Consider the following 23,062-nt stretch of genomic DNA (forward strand, 5'->3'; position numbering starts at 1 on the left):
GATGTTCTCATGTAGTTGATGGTTACACCGCCGGTGTCTTTCCGAGGAGGAACGTCAAAGCCAGGAGGTGCGGTGTCTGGGTCTGAAATGGAGGTTTTCATTCTGGAAGTCCACGTTGTTCCATTCTGTTCACCCGCTTCACTAACGGGCAATCATGGAATTATTTACAGCCTCCAGCGACCGTCGGTACTGCCCTTCCACACACAATGAGCTTCTTCATGCAATGAGTATTGTTGTGGACACCCCTACTACTCTACACCCTGCAACTGCATCACTGGCAGTTGCACAGCAGCAGAACCAACTGCACACCTGCATCGGAACCAATTCTCAATTAGGGGAATCCCCCAATATTACGCAAGAGACAAAGCAAAATTAATCAGTTTATCGAACCCTAGTTTCCAAATTGACGGCAATTGTATAATTGGAGCTGCGCTCTTACGGAGATGGCCCCAAGACGGGAATAAATTGACTCAAGTATGCAGCGTACGTTTTTTCATCCACATATTTAAATAGAAAAGTGATCAAATTTATCAAAAAATAACTCAAAATTTGCCACGAAATAAAAAATACTGTACAGTACTTAAATCAAGAGGTAGTTGCTTTATAATCTATTTCTGCTTCACTTGCACTTAATGGGCTCTTTTCCAGACATCTTGCCTTACTTTTACTGAAGTCGGAGCGGTGAAACAGGGCAAAATCCTGCAGTCCATACAGTAGCGTGATCAACACAAAGGAACGAACCAGAACCAGCCGGGCTTGGGCGGCGCAGAGAGCAGTAACGAGACGTTAACTGCTTCGCCTGGTAAACAGGAGGTCGTGGGTTCGATCCCGACACCCCATCATCGCCTGCTGTATGTTTGGAGTTCGCGTGGACTCTTCTCCAGGTTCTGGTTTTTCCCTCCACATTAAGAAACCACGTGCATCTAGAGTATTTGGCTGCTATAAATCTCCACGTGATGAGCCACTTCGTTGAGCTATTATCTACAGCCAGGTCGCTTCTGAAAAATATCTAGAAAGCTCAGTGGGCCTTACCTGGGAAAATAAAAATGGTTTAGTTTAGTTCGAGCAAGAGAAACCCGTCGTGTGAACAGTGTGCCATGTAAACCACGTGGAGCAGAGTGAAATGCGCACGAGGTCAAACGACAGACCGGGCATTGTTAAGATTTTTCCCACAAAATAGAGATTCAAATTTCCATAAACACGATGTTATCGGAAACGTATAAATCTTATTCTTTCCCTAAATTATAAGTTCGGTTATAGCTAAATTATGTATACCGAGTTGCCATATAACAAGGGATGACTGTACCGTGTCATTAAGACCCACCTGAAATTGTCTAACAATTGTTATCCATTAATAATTAGTGCGATAAACGCTGGTACACGCGACATTAATATGGTTTGGCTGTCAGGTGATAGATAGGGGATCTTTACGACGACAATTCTTGGTCAGAAAATTGTGGCCTTACCCAAAAATCTACAAGGAATCAAAATATTAACTGATGGAAGATGCCCCAAGCTACCTTGTCCCATCACTCTCCCTTGTCCACAGCCCATGCCATTTCCACTCACTCAATCGAAGGTATACATTCGTGTGGTAGTTGTTCTGAATGTATATAAGAATGCGTGTGCGTGTGTGTGCGCGGTGGTGAGCAGTCGTGGTTAGCCCACTGCACTACGAACCAGGCGACCTGGGTTCGATTCATGCTCACGGCCAACACCAGTGACGAATATCTGAACCGGTCCTGGGCCTCCCCGAGGTCGACTCAGCCTCAAATGAGGACTGTGTGCGGTGTGTAAATATCGCCACGAGAGAGACGAAGGCGGTCGGGCGTGGTGCTGGCCACCCACCCCCTCGTGTACCATTTCGGCCTTCATAGGTGCTCGCTAACAGCACAATTCAAGACTATATGGGGGATCTTTGTCTTTGTTTTGTGCGCAGTGGGAAGCTCACTGTTCTACAAATCCGGCAACCCGAGTTCAATTCTCGCTTACCACCAATAACAGTGGCGACTATCTGAAGCAGTCCTGGGCCTTCCCCTAGACCAGCGGTGGGGAACGTCCGGCCCGCAGGCCGTACAAGGCCCGCAAAATCATTTGGTGTGGCCCTGTCAAGGCAACCGCAGGTGGGACTCGAAATTTAATAAATCTAGGAGCAAACCTGGAAAAGCAGTTGCGAGCAGCAACATCAATACCAGCTAACATCACACGCCTCACCAAAGAGAAGCAGTTCCAGCCATCGCATTAGGGGCGAGTTAATAAAATGTTTGACCAAATATAACAGGCTAATTTTTTACTTGAAATTTTGTATGGCCTGCAAAATGATGTTATGAATATCCAAATGGCCCTTGGAAGAAAAGAGGTTCCCCACCCCTGCACTAGGCCATCTCAGCCTTTGGACGAGTACCTTGTGCCGTGTGTAAAGAATCACCACTGGGGAGACAGTCGGCTGGGCTTGGCGTTGGCCACAAACCACTCGTGCAGCTCCAGCATTCACAGGTGCTCGTTAAACAGCACTTGCCCCAACAGTCTGTCAAACGCCGTAACGGGGAGATCTTTGTGCACGTGTGTGTGTGTGCAGCGACGTACACACATGAGCGGCTCTTCTGTCATTCTGCCCAAGTACTTCTTCTGTTGAGCTGGATTTCCTGCCAAAATCACCGGCATTTGCTGCAAAGCAAAACGTAAATTTACACACACACACACATGTACACGCAGGCAGACCATAAAATAGTAAATTATGAATACGCTTGTAGATTAAGAGGGCAATAATTGCACGCGCACTTATGTGCCTACAGGTAGCGATTTTAATATGCAGGAACAGAGGGGAAATGCATTCTCCAGCACTTTAACGAAATTTGCTGGTGTTAAGAGTTGGATAATTAGTGTGACTTAAGTCATTAATTCCGTACATAAAAGCTATGCAGAACACGGGAGCAATGGGGGTGGGCATGCATGGTAGCGGATTCATTTCAAGTGTGGTTCATGCACAAGCATGCGTGATGCTTGCCAGCATTGTTATTTTTTTTGTTGAAGACGCACACATTTGATTCGAGCCCATGCACTTTGCGTACGTTTGCTCCGTTGAACGTGTACGTTTGTCGACGTGGGTTACATTGTTACATCACGCGCTTACATTTGCGTGCATTTTTATTCCATATTTATCTCGACGAGCAAAGTTAGATCACGACGTTTCGATCGCCACACAAGCAATCGTCCTCAGGTGGGATGAGGACGATTGCTTGTGGCGATCGAAACGTCGTGATCTGTTATTATTTTTCTACGTGACTTTACCGAAAGAACCAAAAAGTATGGATTCCTGTAGTCACGAAAACTTCAAATCAAGAGGAAAGTTAGGTTGTTCATATAACCGGCTTTAGTAAAGAAACCCTGGTGACATGTGTTCACTTCCAGGCCATGCACGTGAATGGCCCGTGCATTTGAACATGCAATTGGGTCCTCCCTTAGGTCAACTCAGCCTTAATTGAAAAACCAGTGGCAGTGTGTCAACAGTACTGGGGAGGCAAAGGTGGCCGTGTAGGGTTGATGTTAATATGTACTTCCTAATAGCATGTTCCCCCTACAGTCTATAAAGATAAACAGGGAATCATTTGTCTCAGTTTGTGTGAATAGGTTATGTATGCAGAACTTCTTTCGCACCGTATATAGCCAACCGCACTAATCAGAGGTGTGGGGGAAGGTCAAACTAAACACAAAAATTTGTTTCAGACGGTCGCAGAATTGCATCCGAAAGTACATGATGCAGTGACCGTCATTGTTTTATGCTGTGGACCACAGCCATAGAACCTTTGGCTAGTCATCGGACAAAGACTGTCACTTTATCGGGCCCGTACACACTTCCTGTTTGGCATAACTCATAAGATGATCCGAGACACACCGTGTACATTGTGACTTCAGGTCACAAAGGACGAAAACAGTGAGATCAGCACAAACACGCATTTCTCTCACTGATCCAGTTTACGCCACCACAATTCACACCCATAAACACAGAAACCTCCGCCCCCCTCTCGCAGGGTCTGCACGCCCTCATGCCCACGCAGTCAAAGGAAGCGTGGCCCCACCGAGCGAGCGTGCGTCTCCACGTACCCCGAGCGAGTTGGCCTCGATGGCCGTCTGCACGCCCGTGCAGCCGAACGCCAACTCCTCCGTGACGACGCAGGCATCGAAGATCCCCAACTCTGGCCCTCCTACGGTGCACGCAAACACAGCGGCCATGCACACTCGTGTCACCACCACGAGCAAAGCGAAGACCTCGATTTCAGAAATCCTCTTGGCAATTGCCGCTTGCGAGCACACGAGGGTGGGTGCGGTGAGCATCAAACACAAAGATCCCCCCCGTGTTGCCTTAGCAGACTGTTGGGGGGGTAAGTGCTATAAGCGAGCACCTATGAAGGCCGGCACAGCACACAAAGGGGTGGGTGACCAGCACCACGCCTGGCAGCCTTTGTCTCCCCAGAGGCGGTTCAGTACACACCACACCCGGTACCAATTTGAGCCCAAGTGGACCTAGGGACGCCCAGGACCGGTTCAGATAATCGTCACTGGTGTTGGCCGTGAGCAGGAATCTAACTCGGGTCACCGGTTTCGTCGCGCAGTGTGCCACCGGCTATGCTACCGCTTCCCAGACCATCACACCCAGTCAGTCAGTGATTTCCTGCCGAAATGATCATCGCGGCATCGGTGCTCATCTCCTGTTCACAGCACCGAGCCAGTGGTGGGGCGAGTCTATCCAGAGAACAACTGCTGCCGACTTCCCCACAAAGTGGTCATCATTTTATTGACCTCGGGAGGGATTGTGCTAACTTAAACCCCGCCCTGGATGAGAACTCGCATTTTTACGATTGCGAACCGCTCACTCTGACGCCGAGCCACCTGCCCGGTCACGCACGTGGAAATAAATCCTCACACTCATGACACAAGCATTGCATAGTACACGCAAGAATTAATGATTTATGCTTCATGCGAAAAGAAAAGAGACTTTTAATAAATCTTGAACCCAAATTGGTAACGCAGAGGATGATTTTGGATAACAGGCGAGTCGGCATCAGGCAAATATCACGGTGGCGAGATGTTAACCACCTCGCCTGGTATACAGGAGGTTGTGGATTTAATCCAGACCCTGACGCCTGTGTATTTAGAGTTTGCATGTTATCCCCCCGTGGACGCATGGATTTTTCTCCAGCTCCCTCAGTTTTTCTCTCCACAGTTAAAATCAAAATGTGTTTACAGTATTTTCCTGCTATAAATTGATGTGATAAGCCACTTCGTTGAGCTATCATTTGTGGCCAACAGTTACCTCTGAAAAAGAGCTGTATAGCTCAGTAGGCCTTACCTGGTAAAATAATAAAGTTGTAATCATTGAATCAGCAGTCATCGGCACTTTGTTTCCATTCCACAAACAAAGGACTCCTCACAAAGCCGAGTCAACCTTCGTGCATCGACTATCAATGTCTGGAATTTTCTTTCATTTCTCTTTCATTTGAGGGAGGTGCAGTTGAGACTCAAGTGCTTGCCACAAATGAACCACAATGCTTTGCTGATCGTCAAGGAACATAGACCATGACGCCAACTCCGCATCGCGTACTTTCAGATGCACTTCTGCGGCCATCTGGAAGGCTCTTCCTTCGATATTAGGAAGCCACTGGAGCTATGCACTTTTAAATCATCATCTAGATTGACCAACTCATTTATTTAGAAATTATTTTTATGTTTAGCTTATTGTCCTTCCTCCCCACACCTCCGTTAGCCCGTCCTAGGACGGAAGCTGTAATATTAAAGATGTCAATGAACGTTTTATTGTGCGATTGTAAATTACGTTAAAATCGAAAGCGAACTTTCATAGCCGCTCGAGCTTCTTCTGCGTTAGTCTAAAGATGCAGGAAACACGTGAATAATAATGAGGGGGGCCGCATGTGGAGTGACGTCACGCGCAGGGGACACACACACAGCCTTCTTTGGCTCGTGTTATTAGTTGCTGCGTTGATTTCTTTATTAACTGTACTGTCCATAAAGAAAGGTCAAAATGAAAGCGAATTTGCAGACACAAATTTTCGTTTCAGCTCCACCTTCTTCATGCGGAGTGACGTCACCCATTCATTAATGACGGCGGGGGGGGGGGTAGAGGACCCCACCTGTTCATGATTATTAATGCGGGGGGGCTGGTCTACGTGGCATGACGTCACGCTCGTTACGCACAGATATTTTTGGCTCATTATATTAGTAAATTGATTCTTGGGCAAGCAATTCAACAAGTTTATCGTTCGAGTCAAAAAGTGCAATTCAGCCACACAGGGTTCCAGCCTTAGTCCGCTGCAAATGCCACGGCGATGTCAACTGCAAAAAATCTCAATTGTACAGACTCGGTGGAGCGTCTGGAGCGTCGTTCATCTTGAGCCATCGCTGTTATTTACAGGGCTTACCACAATGCTCAGGGATATGAGTGTTCATCAGTCCGAGCTCCCAAGCCTTCTTGATGATGGAAACTGGGTACTGTATGCAGTCAGACAAGGGCAGGAACATACGCACAGGCTCAAAATGCAAGGTCACACGAACACGCGTGTGTGTGTGTGTATGTTTAGTGTGGGGAGCGGCAGTGTAGCGGTTAGCGCGCTGCGCTATGAACCCGGTGATCCGGGTTCGATTCCCGCTCACGGCCAACAGCAGTGACGATTATCTGAACCGGTCCTGGGCCTCCGCTAGGTCGACTCAGCCTCAAATGAGTACCTGGTGCGGTGTAAAAACATCGCCACTGGAGAGATAAAGTCGGCCGGGTGTGGTGCTTAGGCCTCGGCAAGGTAAGGTAATTTACCCTTTTTAGCGGGTAAAAGGGTAAAGGTGTCGACATGCCAAGGGGTAAGGTAAAGGGTAGGGTAAAGGTAGCTCGGAAGAATTACCCGGTAGGGTAAATGTAGCGCGCAGTATTATCCAGTAAATACGATGCCTTGTTTACCGCTAAAAGCTCCGTGGCGCAGTCCGTGGCCTCCATTTAATAAGTAATATTAAATTTCGATTTAAAGCTTTCGTGACTGCAGGGATTCATCTTCTTGGTTCTTTCGGTAAAGTCACGTAGAAAGGAAGTAATAAAATAATAAAAATAAAACAATAAAATACAATTCTCACGACGTTTCGGCCACAACGCAAGCAGCCGTCCTCAGGTGAAGAACAGGTCTGTCGGAAAGACAGCGTCTGAAACGCTGCCTTTCCGAAAGACCTGTTCTTCAGGAAAGACAGTGTCTGAAACGCTGTCTTTCCGACAGACCTGTTCTTCACCTGAGGACGGCTGCTTGCGTTGTGGCCGAAACGTCGTGAGAATTGTATTTTATAATGTTTTATTTTTATTATTTTATTACTTCCCTTCTACGTGACTTTACCGAAAGAACCAAGAAGAAGTAATATTAAACAAAAAACTTTTTTTAAAACACGCTTTAATGCAATGTACTAGTAATGGCAGAACTCCACGACTCCAGGAAGTGGCCCCGAAGCTTGCCACAACTTAAGGGACCGTGGCCAATTACAGCCAACGCGAGTTGAGCGTGGACAATTAGACCCAAGCCGAAACATAACATAGAAAGAAGAATGTTTAAAAACATATATATTTTTTTATGATAGAATATAGTATTGTCATCAGTATGCCATAAGCAAACCAAGTGCGCAGTCGATACCACATTAGGAAGTGGGTTAAAATTGAGTTACAAGATTTGAGGATACGACAACGACGACAACAACAACAACAAGCGTGTAAAATTGAAATCATCGAGAGTATTCTATATGAATAAAGCGCTCTACCTAGCATTTACTGTTATAAACCTTGTTCATGTGTAGTACCCTAGTAATTACCCTGTAATCAGGTAATTTGTATGGGGTAAGGGTAAAAGGTAGGGTAAAGGTAGGCTCGTTGTTTTAACTTTTAACTTTTACCTTACCTTGCCGAGGCCTAGTGGTGCTGGCCACCCACCCCCTCGTGTACCGTTCCGGCCATCATAGGTGCTCGCTAACAGCACTTGCCCCGACAGTCTGTCAAGGCTATACGGGGGATCTTTGTCTTTGTTTAGTTATGTGCTTCACTACCAAGCCAGATACCCGAGTTAGATTCCCGCTCACGGCCAATACCAGTGACGATAATATCCGAACCAGTCCTGGGTCTTGCCTCAAATGAGTACCTGGTGCAATGTGTTAACATCGCCACTAGGGAGACAAAGGCAGCCGGATGTGGCTCTGGTTACCCACCCTATCGTGTGCCGTGCCGGCCTTGATAGGTGCTCGCTAACAGCACTTGTCCCAAAAGTCTATTCAGTCTATACGGCGATATTTTGTCGTGTAGTTATGCACCTGCAAACACAGAATTAAATGCAGCTCTGCAGCACAGCTGAGGACATTTCTGCAACTGCTCAGAGCATCGTTGCCATGTTACTTTCATTTGGCCATTAGATAATTTTGCATTTTCAATAAATCACAAGAATCTGAAACGGTCTGATGAGACTTGGCAGAAATGTTATTCGGGTCCAGCTATAGTGATTAACTATGGCAATATGGTAATGTGTTATTCTACTGGAATAGTAACTGCAATCACAGCTACAAAAAAAACCACCAGAGCAACCATTCCTATAGCAATCAATTAATACAGTAAAGCTATAATCACACTATGTATACGGCATCTATAATTACACTGTAATGGGTCTGCACAAACTTTGATCAATGTTTACATCTCTGCAGTGGGTTTACAGTACACCTGCACAATGCTATTAAAAGCACGTTTAAAATTCAGCAAAGTTAGCAAAAAATAAACACGTAAATAATTCTACAACTTAACACATTTGGCTAAATGGACGGAATATATTTTCTTGAGATCATCAAAAAAACTAATTTATTCAGCAACCTTACTTATTAGAACCAATTAAATTGCATCCAGATACATGCAAGTACCAAAACTAAACAATAACACTGTTTTCCCTGCTTGGATTTTCTACCACTGATGAAAGCATGCATATGCAATTACAGCAGAACCCCTCTTAACGACCACCCCTATTAACGACGAATCGCTTAACGACAGGCCTCCATCGAGCCCAATGTGTAGTGTAGTATGTATTGTATAGCGTGGTGGAGTGTATAGTAGTGTCGTGGTGTATAGAAGAACCCCTCTTAACGAGCACCCCTGTGAACGACTAAATGCTTGACGGGCCTCCAGAGCCCAATGTGTTCACTTACCAACCATTCTCCTGTTAACGACGGGCTTTTGTAGGTACAGTAAATAGTAATTAATGCATCAATTAAGCATGTGTCTTTTAATATTGCCTTTATAATGTTGTTGGTATCTTTATGTATTAATATCCATTATTTAAAATATTATAAAGGGTAACTTTCGAACAGAAAAAAAAGGGTCACTTTCAATGTTATCGGAACGAATTACCAATTACCATCGTTAAGAGGGATTCTACTGTAGAATGTTATTGGAAATTAGCAGCCAACCTTTCAGGAGGCAACCAGAAGCGCTCAATCAGTTCTCGTTTTGAAGACGCGCACGGTTCCATTGAAATAGTGAAGTCTTACCATTTCATATCCATCTTCTTGGTTCTTTCGGTAAAGTCACGAAGAATGGAAATAATAAAATAATACAAATACAACATAATAAAATACAATTCTCACGACGTTTCGGTCACAACGTAAGCAGCCGTCCTCAGGTGGAGAACAGGTCTGTCGAGGAGACAGAGTCTCTGACAGAGTCGTGAGAATTATTTTATTATGTTTTATTTTTATTACTTTATTATTTCCATTCTACGTGACTTTACCAAAAGAACCAAGAAGATGAATCCCTGCAGTCACGAAAGCTTTAAATCAAAATTTCATATCCACTTTTTCACATGTAAAATTATAAGTATACGTATAATCTGGCGACGCTGTATTGACAGTGGTGCACAAGCACAAACAACAACCTCACATTTGTTAACACCGTGACCTTAAAATGTAAACGTACAGTAGTCTCTCGATTATCCACGCTAATGACCGAGAGGAGGACGGCCGAGGATAATCCAAAATCACGGATGATCCAAAAATATACATTTTCCGCTAATCTTTATGCCAAAAATCACTAATATAGGTAAAAATTATGTTTAACTTAAGAAAATTTTGTTTGTTAGTGAGTGCTACCCTTTCGCTCTAGAAAGAAAACTAAAGATGGCTGATCGATGTGCGTGCTCAGTGATAACACTTTCCTGCTCCCATGCAGAAGACTGCACCCACTAAGTGGATAGCAGCAGAGCCACGCAAAATCAACGTCAATAAAACTCCATCCAGTGTTGAAAAGATATGCAAAGTGGATTTTGGATTAAGCAGCGCACATATTTGTTCGGTTTAAGCACGTGACTTGTATTAATTAATTTAAAGAATAACAATGTATCACTGTTTTTAGATTATATATTTGGGCTTAAGGGAAAACTCACAAGTTATTTCATTCATGTCAAAATCTCAGGTGCAAATCGGATAAACGGCACGAGGATAATCGAGAGTCCACTGTATACAGGAGGCAACATTTCAGGCGATATCCGTTCTTTATAGCACAAAGAAATAAAAAAATGTTGCCGAGTCTACATTTTTCCTTCAAAGGCCAGTGTTCCTGACAAATGCATTGCGTTTTCTGTGAATTGGCCATATAGATGAAGACTAAGGCATTAGATTGAAGCTGGAAGAACAACAACATGAGCGGTGAATCTCTTGTTTACAGGTGTCTCGGCCAAGCTGGGGCCAGCGACAGTGGGCAATTGCAGAGGAAGTTACACGAGCCAAACAACAGAATAATGATTAAAATAACAGCAACAGTTAAAAATTATACAATTGTTATAAATATTACGCCACTTGTGAGCTCGTCTGTGTGTGCAAAACATGCCGACTTGTGTCAATGTGGATGTTTGTGTGTAAAATTGCCAATGTGCGTATGCATACCTCTCCTGTACGGTCTAAATTTGCTGCAGCTGGAATAATCTCTTCAGCCGCAAATTTCCGAGCCATTAACTGGAACTCCTTCTGCTGATCCGTAAGCTCTGGAAATGCGTAGACACGGGCAGGCACAGACATACACACACATTATGGTGACGACACATGGCTGCATAGACGTGTGAGCGGCAATCGCAGCTGCCAGTGGCGGTGACAGTCACCTCAGCGCCTGTGCCAGGCAATGTGCACTCCGAGGTCACCCACGTGAATTTGTCAAAGGCTCACCTCACATGAGGTCACGGGACAGACCCAGGGTGCTATGGGTGAACTATTGAGATCACCGACAGATGCATCACCTGTGCTCCCCACTACGCCAGCTTGCTGCATTTAGCCACGCAGCGCTCTGTTTTTGTAAGCATTGCTCTTCTGCCCTCTGTTCTCGTTAGAGGGTGACTGCCCCGTAGTGTCCTTCACGATCCTCCTCTACAAAGGCCGATCTTGGTACCAGTCATTGGCAAGTCCAATCAACTTCACATCCCCCTGTACGACTTCTGCCCATCATTTCTCTATCCGGTGGCACGCCCATTTAGCACCCTCCATCCCGGCTAAACACAAGCTGCTTCGGTTCTTTCGGTAAAGTCAAGAAACAAATTGCTGTAGTGGCTTTCCCACCTGATGACGGACGCTTGTGTTGCTTCCGAAACGTCGTGATTTAATTTATTTTATACCTACGTGACTTTACCGAAAGAACCAAAGAGTATGGATCCCTGCAGTCACGAAAACTTCAGATCTGGATAGAAGCTGCTTCGGCATGCGGTGGGCTGGGTATGCGGCCTACGTGACCCAGCCAACGCAGCCTCACCTGCCGGAAGAGCTCACCGATGGGACTGCGTCCCGACCTTTCAAGGATCTGTGAACTCGCACAATTCAGCCTGGTTAAACCCAGGATGAATTGTAGGCAGGCAAGTTTGAATGGTTCAAACTGGCACAGATTGTTCCTTTAGGAGGGGTCACACGTTTTACAAGCATAGAGAAGGGAGGGTGTAACTGTAGCCGAGAATACCTGAAGCTTCATTTGGAGTGATAAGCCAGATATCATCCAAAAAGCGTTATGCAGCTGATGAAAATATAATGGAGCTTAACTGATTTGGAGACCTTTGCTGCCAAACCAAAACTGGTCATGAGCACATATCCCAGGTATGGGAACTCTTTCATTCTCTTCACAACTGCCCTATTACTCATGGGGAATTGAGGGGGTGGAGTGTTTGACGACACAAAATACCCAGGCAGGTGCTTTGTTAAGGTGGGGCGGGGGTCTAGAATTAGGGAATTAGTAAACACATTTAGCAACTCGTGAATACGTGAATCCAGCACTCGCGCTGGACTCCAGTATCCATGAGTGTACGTCGTGCCAGACCGCCGACACCGGGGAGGTGCGTGCAGAATTTCACATCCGAAACCGTCTGCGAAGATTAAGCACGCCCGCTCGGCTGCCCGCTTAGTCCTCCCTCTCGCATCAATCTCTCTCCGACCTTGCTCGTTGTGCATTTTTACTTTACACTCGTTTGGTATAAACGAGTCGACTGTGAGGTCCATTCAAACGAACGCGAATGCAATCAGGGAAAGTGTTGTGGCTAGCACTCCTCAGTGATACATTGCAACTGTGTGGCGTTGTTATCAGACGCCTGCATCACCTGAGGCGTCCGCCTCCCGAATTCCTCACCATCACCACTGTCGTCAAATCATCATCATGAAAGGTAATTTAAAAAATACATTGATCTTTCAAATTATATTATATTATTTATTGTAGTAATTATAATTAAACTTGTACCATTTCCCCCCCATGTGCACTCGTACCAGGAACGTAACACCCATTTTCCCATTGGAACGAGGTTTCTGCATTCGCGAGCATTTCCAAGAACGTTAAAGCTCGCTGACAGAGAGGGTTTTACTGCGTTGAGTTTTTCCAGAAAAAAAAGAATTACATTATTATTACTACGACTAAGTCTAATTAGTGTGGAGAGAAGGTAGACGGCACAAAGTCACTGACAAGTGAACGAAGGAGCAATGAGAGAGACCGGTAAAGTGATAACATCCGCTTAACGACTTGGCAGAACCAATCAATCCCGAGAAGTGTCTCACCAAAGTTGAAGCCGGGGGCCAGAGCTGAAGAGGCCGTGGAAGGCGCATGGGCCGAAGAGTAGGGCCGCACCTGGAGGCCACACTGCAGGCCATTCCTCACCGTCTGCGCGCACACAAAAACAAAGATCCCCGGCATAGCCTTTAACAGACTGTTGGGGTAAGTGCTGTTAGCGAACACTTATGAAGGCTGGCATGGTACACGAGGGGGTGGGTAGCCAGAAACACACCCGACCACCTTTGTCTCCCCAGTGGCGATGTTTTTACACATCACACCAGGTACTGATTTGAGGCCGAGTCGACCTAGGCGAGGCCCTGGACTAGATCTGATATTCGTCACTGGTGTTGGTTGTGAGCGCAGTACGCTAACCGCGCCGCACACAGACACACAACCACATGGCTGCGTTTCACGAACATCTGGACATGTAGCGCTGTGGCATAGCGCTCAACTCGCAGGGAGTCAAAGCTTGCCCATCATCACAAATGGATTGATAAAAATACGTATCAATTTGTGGGATGTCAATAGTGGTTGTCCTACAGAGGGGATTGGTCCACTTCCACAGAAACGTTGAGTTTTACCCCTGTCTCAGGGCCACCTAAGTATGGGCACCGTCTCCCCCAGCGTATGTCTGAGCATGCCGACTCTTTAAATAGGACACTTTTGATCCGGTCATCATCTGCAGATGTGTCACTTTGACCAATAACTCTGTGCAAATAATGAAAATTGCCGACATAACAAAGTTGGAAGGGAATGTCGGGGGCTCCGATAGACTGAATACACCCCACAAATAGGTGATATGTTTCATTAGATCCAACCCATTAAATCAAAACAACCAGGACTAAACACATCAGACAGGCAGGCCCTTACGCAAAGGTGATGGTGCATTACCAGCATCTCACAGCCACGGGGGAACGTACATCTGTCGTGTGCTCAGTTAGGTTTCCCAAGTGGCGGCGCAGCTTCTCAAAGATGTGTAATCATGCGTGAACACGTTCATTGGGAATACATGATCTGAATGGACCCATCTCATTTTAATTTAACGGAGCCGCTAATAGGATTAGAAAGGAACAGAATCACATACGTGAGCAACTGATATTATTTACAAACAAATAAGCTTACTATTCATTCAGTACAAAACGAAAATGTATTCATGAACGTTTTATTATTAACTACATTTTGAATAGGGAGACCCTTGAATACCACGTGGGTTTATCGTTCGCGGTTTTGACCTTTAGCGGGCAACCTCTGTACACCAATTTAGCTGTAGCTTGGGGGTAGTTTTGGCCTTTAGCGGGTATACTGTACCCTGAAGTACTCAATCATTGGCTGATACTGTGGTGAGGGGCGGGCGAGGGACGCGAGGCAGTTAGTCGCACCTCAACCTTTGCCATGCAAGCATATCGTAGACAAAGTCATCACTTGCCACTGATGTTAGACATGGCTAGGAATTGCACTTGGTTTGCCAGATTAATAGCGCAGTACACATACCGCTTCACCACCAATACCTACCAACTTAACGCTGGGAATAATTTTACAATGAACATTAATGCTTAAATTGCATAACTCATCAATTAATCAAATTATCAGATTAAGTATTACTTGAAATCCAACTTCATCCACAAAACAAATATTTGTCAGTTTGAGAACAGGATCTAATCCTACATGTCACGACCTTGACCTCATCTGTATCCGAGTAAATATAATTTCGGTTGGGGTAAGATGCCCCCCGAATACAGAAAAGTATTCTTTCTTCTAGATTTGAAGCTTTCGTGACTGCAAGGAATCATATTCTTAGGTTTTTTCGGTAAAGTCACGTAGGTAAAACATCAAAATTAATGAAAATAAAATAAAACAAAAATCACGACGTTTCGGAGGCAACACAAGTCTCCGTCATCAGGTGGGACCGTCACAGCCGAATTAGCTGCATCAAGTGAGGCAATGATTCAAGAAGTAATCCCTTATAAGCAAGTTGACGGGGGGAGGAGAGGGGGGGGGAGCTCATCAGAATGTGGTAGCCAATGAAAAAACAATGGACTACGGCTTGGACGAGGTTGCTGCTGTACACGCCAACACAATGGACAGAGAGGGGGGAGGGGAGGTCTGATACACATGATAGACAAAAGAACGAAAATGCCCATGTTTATACCAATGCTGGCTGAACAATGAAGAGAGCACTGCCAAAGAATAACTGGGGATGTTAACACTCGGTAAAGTAAAGTAAAATAGTGCCTGTCAGATAAGATGGTCCAAAAAAGTGTAATTAAGTCTTTTTTGCGTGGTTGATAACATCTTTCCAATGATTACTAAGTTTGTACCCATCATCACGGTTGAAATTATGTCTGTGTTTGTATATTTGTATGGCTTCGTGTACAAACCTTTGATGGTAGCCGGGAGGTTTGCAGAGAACCTTGGTCTCGGAAAAGACAATTTCATGAGAGCCCACCGAGTTGTAGCAATGATATTCTTTCTTCCGATATTAGCAAGCAACTGGAGCCATGTACTTGTAAATTCAATAGGCAACTCATTTCATTAGAACTGCTTTTTGTGTTTGGCTTGTTGTCCTTCGGCCGCACCTCTGATTCGCACGGTTGGCTACGTACGTTGCAAACAAAGTGCAACATACAATCCATACACACACACCACCCTCTAACACCTGACAGACAGCATTGGTGACGAGGAATGGCATCCAGAGTAGGGCACTCGTCAGAGGACGACCTCTACAAAGCAGATGGAGCAGCTCGGCGGAGGAGTGAGACTGCGGCTTCACAGGAGCGCAAGGGGCTGGTGTCGACGTAGATGGGAGGCCTTCATCGAGCAGTGGATAGATCGTGGCGGATGACGAAAATACCTTAATTGTACACAATTTTTTAAAATATTTTTATACACGCTATAAACCGCCACGAAAACTCAACGGAGCGGGGTAGCAGCATTGTGCCAAGAGAGTGAAAACACCTCAAATGTTTGGCCTTTCAGGGTATTCTGCTCAAATTTACAATTTAAAAAAATTGTAAGGGGCCGTCCATAAATGACGTCACGCGATTTTGGACGATTTTTTACCCCCCCCCCCCGTCTTCACACGGCGTCACAAAAAGTTAGACCCCCCCTCAAATATGACGTCACAAAGCTCTGCCCCCCCCCCCCCCCCAAAATAAAACATGCTTCAAATCGCTTTAAACTATTGACATTGTAGTGCGTATTTAATGTGGCGCTGCACTCTGATGTTGTAGGAGAAAACATTTATTAAAGTCTTCTTAATTAAGTAGAACGTGTTGTCTATTTAAAGTTGCGCATTTTGATGTGACATCACATTTCTCACCCCCCCCTCATCACACATCGTCATAAATGTCTGACCCCCCCCCCCCTAGGTGCGTGACGTCATTTATGGACGGCCCCTAATGTTCATCACCGATCAGATCGACATCACCTACATACGGGATACCTCTGCCTGGCAGGTGTATGGGGTGGGGGGATGCTGGTGGTAGGAACACGTCCCAGAACTGATCGGAAATTCTCTTGCCACGTCGTCGACAGGAGGTCCTACTGGAGAAAGTGTATGTTGGCGCTGCGTCACTTAGCAAGGTCGTCCTTGCTTTTTGCGTGTATTTTTAACTCGGGTGCATGCCCAGGGAGAGGCGAAAATGTGTCAAGGTTCAACGCAGTCAATGTGTGGCACCCACTACCTGCGCTATGCCAAAGTGCAACATAAGACACAGACAGAGACCCCCCTCCCGTGTAGCCATAGCCGACTGTGTGGGGCAAGTGACGTTAGCACGGCACACGAAGGGGCGGGTGGCCAACACCACGCCCGGCCGCCTTTGTCTCCCGAGCGGTTTCGCAGCGCAGTGCGCTAACCGTTGCGCCACCGCTCCACAGCACCACCAGCACTGGTCAAGCGGCAAAGTGCCTGCCACGTGCTGGCATGGCAGAGAGCAATGAGTGTGCACTCACTACCGGCGTGAAGTCACATCCCCATCACTACCGGAATTGCAACAAGAATATAAACTATTCTTTATTTTACCAGGTAAGGCCCCACAGAGCAACCTGGCAATCACAAATGATAGCTTAACGAAGTGGGCTTAGCGCGTGGAAATGTACAGCAGCCAAAACTCTAAACGCGTGACGTTAATTCTAAAATTGGAGGGGAAAACGCGACCACATGGGGAGATGGAACACGCAAACTCTAAATAAACAGCAGCCGTCAGGGTCGAGATGGAACCCGTGACCTCCTGCATACGAGGCGAGGCAGTTAACATTTCGGCCACCGAGATGACCAATTCATTTAATTACCAACCACTAAGGGGACATCAACATTGTTGCTAAGCTTGCAAAAACATGCTCCTTGCAGAGTCACGATCAGCTTCCAGGCGGTCGCGTTGTTGTTGTTGTGACCAGCACTGTCCAGACAACACGACAAACAACAACAACCACCTCCACCACCGTCAAACTCGCGTCACATTATCACCGTCACGGAGGGCAATGTGGTACAGAGTGCACAACCATTGCACCACCACCACCACCACCAACACTGAGGTGCACACAAGGCAACCACTACGGCACCCTGTACTGTTACCAGTACTAACACCAGTACTACGTGGACACACACTGCACTACCAATACTATGCCACACTGCCACTAGTACGTGCACAACCACTAATACGTGAACACATACACACAGGGCACTGCCACCAGTATGTGCACTACCACCAGACCGTGAACACACACACGGTACTCCCACCAGTACGTTCACACGCTACTACCGCTAGCACTTGAACACACACACACACACCATCGTCAAGTAACACGCAGTAACCAAACAAAGTAGCAAAGGCGACCACACCGCTCGCTGCAGCCTCAAGCGCCCTCGGCGTCGGGGCTACGAGTCGCGGCGTCGTCGTCGTGGTAAATCGTAATGGAGTTGAGTCTCCCTCACCTTGGCGATGCGAGCAGTCACACACGCGGCTGCCATCTTGCCCTCGAGCGTCTCTCTGCGTCACGACAAAGCTCCTCCCCCCCCCACCCCCACGTATTTATACCCCTCCCCCCCCCCCTCAGCGAAGGCTGTGGGCGGGGGGAGGGGCTCGCTACAACCAATCACGAGAAGGCGATAATGTGGCACGCGCACGCCCCCCTGGCTCTCCGGCCAATCGCGTAAGGGCGGACCCCCCCCACACCTACAACCACCGCCATTCGCCACTAAGTGGCGGTGACGTCACCACGACGCTTGTGCCAGGCCACGTGCACCTTGAAGCCACGTGAAGTGTCGAACGCCCGCTGGCAGGAGGTCACGGGGCAGACCCACCCAGCAGGTGCCACGGGTCGACTGACCGAGATGACCGAGATGACTGGCTGATGCACCACCTGTGCCCCCTACTGTGCCAACTTGCTGTGCTTTACCCACCCGGCGCTCCGCTCGTTGTTGTGAGCGTCGCTCCTCCGCCCTCCGTTGTTGTTGGAGGGCGACTGCCTCCAACTGCCCAGTAGCAGCGTCCTCACGAGCTACACTCTAACCCCCACACCCCCCCCTACGCTCCACACCCCCCTACACCTCACCCCACATCCTGCACTCCACCCCACACCTTGGTAACAAACAACAACAACAACAACTCCACTGCACTGCACTCCACTGCGGCCTTCAGTGGGGGAAACTCCGCGTGCGCGTGAATCCCCCTGCTTGCACGTCAGGGAGACGACTCTGAAGATATTGTTCTGGAACTCGTCGAGTTGGTCACCCCCCGCCGGACACTCGGGTTTCATCCCACACGAGAAATACCCCCAAAGGGGCCGTCCATAAATGACGTCACGCGATTTTGGACGATTTTTGACCCCCCCCCCAACCCGTCACACGGCGTCACAAAAAGCAAGACCCCCCCCCCCCTCAAATGTGACGTCACAAAGCTCTGTCCCCCCCCCCCCCCCCAAAATAAAACATGCTTTCAATCGCTTTAAACTATTGTCATTGTAGTGCGTATTTAATGTGGCGCTGCACTCTGATGTTGTAGGAGAAAACATGTATGAAAAAGTCTAATTAAGTAGAACGTGTTGTCTATATTCATTGATGTGACGTCACATTTCTCACCCCCCCCCCCCTCGTCACACATCGTCATAAAAATCTGACCCCCCCCCTTAATGCGTGACGTCATTTATGGACGGCCCCCAATGGAATCTTGCAAAGTTGGGCAGCATTACGCAAATTCTTTGTTTCTTTCGGTAAAGTCACGTAGATAAGTTCAAAAATATAATAAAATCAACAAAAAAACTACGACGTTTCGATCGCAATACAAGCGACCCGTCATCAGGTGTTGCGATCGAAACGTCGTCGTTTCTTTACTCTTTGGTTCTTTCGGTAAAGTCACGTGGGGTATTTTCTGAACCATTCTACGTGACTTTACCGTAAGACCCAAAGAATATTAACTCCTGCAGTCACGAAAGCTTTAAGTCAAGCATTACCCAAGTTGCCTTTTCTTTTTCTTCTTGGTCCTATCGGTAAAGTCACGTAGAAGGGAAATAATAAAATTAAAACATAATAAAATACAATTCTCACGACGTTTCGGCCACAACGCAAGCAGCCGTGCTCAGGTGAAGAACAGGTCTGTCGGAAAGACAGCGTCTGAATGAACACCACCAAGCTTGGCAGCGTATATTTAAGCTGGGTTAGGGGAGGAAGGGCGCCTTGACAAAGGAATTTGCATATCAACAGAGGAATTTAGCATATTTATGGCAAATGCAGATATGGGATTAGTCACTACTTGTAGAATGCGTAGGAGGTGGGGGGGGGGGCTCAAAGTCATATTATGCCCGTGCATTATGTAGGATTAGCAGCAACAAAGGGAGGAGGTAGGGTTAGCAGTAATAAAGGTAAGGAATTTTAATAGTAAGAAGCTGCAGCAGCCTTTCCGTTGTTTGCGCTGCTATCAATTGGCGTCAGCGCTGTACTTGATGTCGTTTGCTGCTGAGTTTTTGTCACTTTTTTGCAGGGTGACCCAGGCCCAACTCGCAAACGAGGTGTGGGCAGTGCCGGATTATCATCATAGCAAAAGTAGCTACACGTGTAGTAGCTACATATGTAGTAGTAGCTACTACACGTGTAGCTACTACACGTGTAGTAGCTACTGCTCGTGTAGTAGCTACATGTGTAGTAGTAGATACTACATGTGTAGTATCTGCACGTGTAGTAGCTACTACACGTGTAGTGGCTGCACGTGTAGTAGCTGCACGTCTAGTAGCTACGTGTGTAGCAATAGCTACGGGCCCCGCACATTCAAGCGCCCCGCGCTAAATGCTTTCAAGCTATCAATTCCGGTCCAGTGATTCTGCACTTGCTCTATTACTATAGTACTATACCGCCTTCAACTAATATGAACGACTGGGTGTTTAAGGTTTGCAATTTGTCGTATTATCTGGCTGTATAGAAAATGAAAAAATACAGTTACTTTACTATGCAAGTAAAAGATGTGTGTTTTCATATTTGTGTTTTTTTTTAATTGAGGGCCCCTTTGTAACACATGCTCCAGGCCCCGCACTAGCTTAATCCGGCACTGGGTGTGGGGGTTGGTGAAGATTCCCCCCACGGGCCAAATGCACCACGACGACCACGTGGCATCGTGGCAGGGCCCTGCCCTGGCTAAGTGCAGGGTGCGGTTGGGCCCCATAAATGCGTTCTGCCGTCGCCGCCGGGAAAACTGGACTCAGGCTGCGTTACCGTGGAGTCTGGAATTCCCTTCCACCACCCCCTGGGGTGCGAGATGCCCTCTCTGGGGGTGCGAGACATGCCAGAGGTTTTTTTAAGGGACATCATCGAAAACACAAATTAAACACGGGCACGTAAGTACAACTACTTTGTTTCATCAAACCCTACGTATTTGTTAACATTATGCATTTTAACGGTTCAGAACCAAAGGCTAAGAACCACTGCTCTACACCTTTTCAAATCCATGGTCAGGACTTTCCTCTTTTACTTCCTTTGCTTAAAAAATATATAAAACGCCTCCTGCTCTCGACAACTGCTTGAAATACGATTGCATTTATACACATCCAAATTGTATTGTGTACGATGGGAATTCGTTCCGTCAGCGTGAATTTGGCAGGAGTGGCATTGTACAGTACTTGGTTTTTAGATATGAATTTAAGACCATTGTGAAGTCATTATAACGTTTATTGATGGTGGGGAGATTCCGAAGCTGCCGACAACGCGGCTAAAGCCTTAACTTAATCCTTTTTTTTCTTTCTCAGTTAAGTTGCAAGTAGTCTGGCTAAGCCGCCTGTCCTCGTTTTCACAGGATCGTCCTCTGCAAGGTCTTCCCGGTGACATCGTGTCCCTGGTTTTTGCCGGTTGCGCAATTATAACGATGTTGCACCAGCCAATACAATGCTCTCCCCTCTTCTGACATTGAGGCATTCTTCTTCCCACCAATATGTCCCGGTGTTTTTGTACCAGAGGTTTGCGGCAAACCCTACTTGAAGCCAGTCAACCGACTGCTGTGAAAACAACGCAGCGCGCCCCAGCTAATTACGCTGCGTGTGCAGTTGTGAACCTTCGCGACCGCTGCCGCCTCGTCCCGGCAGTCGTGCGAATGAGATGGACGAGGCAGCTCGCTCGTTATCGGCTTTGCTCGTCTTCGTGTCGTGCTGCTCGCTCCGCCGTGGCGCCTCCAGGCGCTCGCGGGCCGCACGCTCCTTTACAGCCGCTATAGCAGCAGCAGCACATTGGCCTTTTACCAATTGGCCATTCTCTTACAACTGTAGTGATATAGAACGGTCACTACTGTGTCGGCCTGTACGAAGGCTGGGGGCCCCAAGGGGGTGCCTGGGGGGTCACGTGGTGGAGGGATCCGGACCTCCCCAGAGGTGGGGGAAGTGAGGCGTGTCATGGGAAGGGAGGCGTGGCCTGAAGAGAGCCAGCCACGCCGGGGCGGAGCCAGCCACGCCAAAGCAGATATAAGCGTGGTGTGAACGCAGAGCGAGGCTGTTGTACTGTACTCCGAAGTGAAGACATCACGAGTCGTCGTCCTGGGCCAGGCAGGCCATTGCCTGCCTGGTCCAGTCTGTGTCGCGTTCCAGAGTGTTAGTGAGTTGAGGAAGGTGGTCACCACCTCATGTACAGTGTTATATTACTTACCGTTAATAAATAGTGTTGCCTCCAAGCTGCGTGTGTGTGCACCTAATTCGAACCCACTACACAACCACCGGGTCGGGTAACATTTGACCATCATTCAATCTCGGCTTGAATCACTTCAGACGCGCTCTTCAATACAAGATACACCAGCCCCCCTTCTATTGCAGGAGGAAGGATAAAGTTGTTGAAGTTTGATTTTACTAAATTGCCCGTGCAATTAAAATCAGCGATATCCTGCTCCAATGGGACTTGGGGAGTTGCCCATCTCTCGTTAGCAGCCCTTGGAATGTGGCGAGAGCTTCACATTGCAATGGTGGTGGCAATTTCAGAATCAAAATATGTATCTATACTGGAGGAATCCGAAGAGCTATGAAGCTGTTTTTCAGAAGGCAAGCACTTGTTATCCTTCCCACAAAGTGGTACTCGTTTTTATCAACCCAGAGGAATGATGGGCTGGGTGGACGCCACAGCCAGGATGTGAACTTGTGACATTCTGATTTCGAGCCACTTGCGTTATCACGGAGTCACGTGGCAAGTTGCGTTTCTTAAACATGTTTGAAATTACAATCCGCCCCAAGGGAGTAGTTTGTTTTTGTGACGTTTTTAGTGACGACCGCTATAATAAAAAAAAACTGCTTGATGCCCTTCCCTGTGAAATGGGTTCCTGGTAAATCGAGAGCAAGAGAGGGCGCTTTCCATTCTCTCCACTCGCTCGATCGTAAGATAGCCACGGCTGCACCGCGTGTGCCCGCGGCCACACACCCGAGTGCGACCTCGCGTGAGCTTTCGGGCAATCGTTTTCGTAAAAAAATATATATATCGTACACCAGATTGTGTTAACTCGGCAGTAACTCAGCCGAGCATTG

At 47.1% G+C, this 23,062-nt stretch overlaps 1 protein-coding gene across 1 annotated transcript in view; it reads right to left on the bottom strand.

Moving 5' to 3' along the window:
• ACADM (acyl-CoA dehydrogenase medium chain) overlaps positions 1-18,097 on the bottom strand; it is a 31,133-nt gene extending 13,036 nt beyond the window's left edge. The window contains exons 1-6 of the mRNA XM_078595686.1: positions 18,015-18,097; positions 13,087-13,189; positions 10,954-11,051; positions 6,438-6,507; positions 4,105-4,205; positions 2,587-2,667 (exon numbers count right to left, since the gene is read on the bottom strand). Of these exons, the coding sequence (XP_078451812.1) occupies positions 2,587-2,667; positions 4,105-4,205; positions 6,438-6,507; positions 10,954-11,051; positions 13,087-13,189; positions 18,015-18,050 (489 nt within the window). The 5' untranslated portion in view covers positions 18,051-18,097. The remainder of the gene's footprint in view (positions 1-2,586; positions 2,668-4,104; positions 4,206-6,437; positions 6,508-10,953; positions 11,052-13,086; positions 13,190-18,014) is intronic.
• Positions 18,098-23,062: the final 4,965 nt, after the last annotated feature.

Source organism: Lampetra planeri, chromosome 6 (assembly GCF_965212315.1).
Source record: "Lampetra planeri chromosome 6, kcLamPlan1.2.h2, whole genome shotgun sequence".
In the NCBI taxonomy this organism is placed as follows: domain Eukaryota; kingdom Metazoa; phylum Chordata; class Hyperoartia; order Petromyzontiformes; family Petromyzontidae; genus Lampetra; species Lampetra planeri.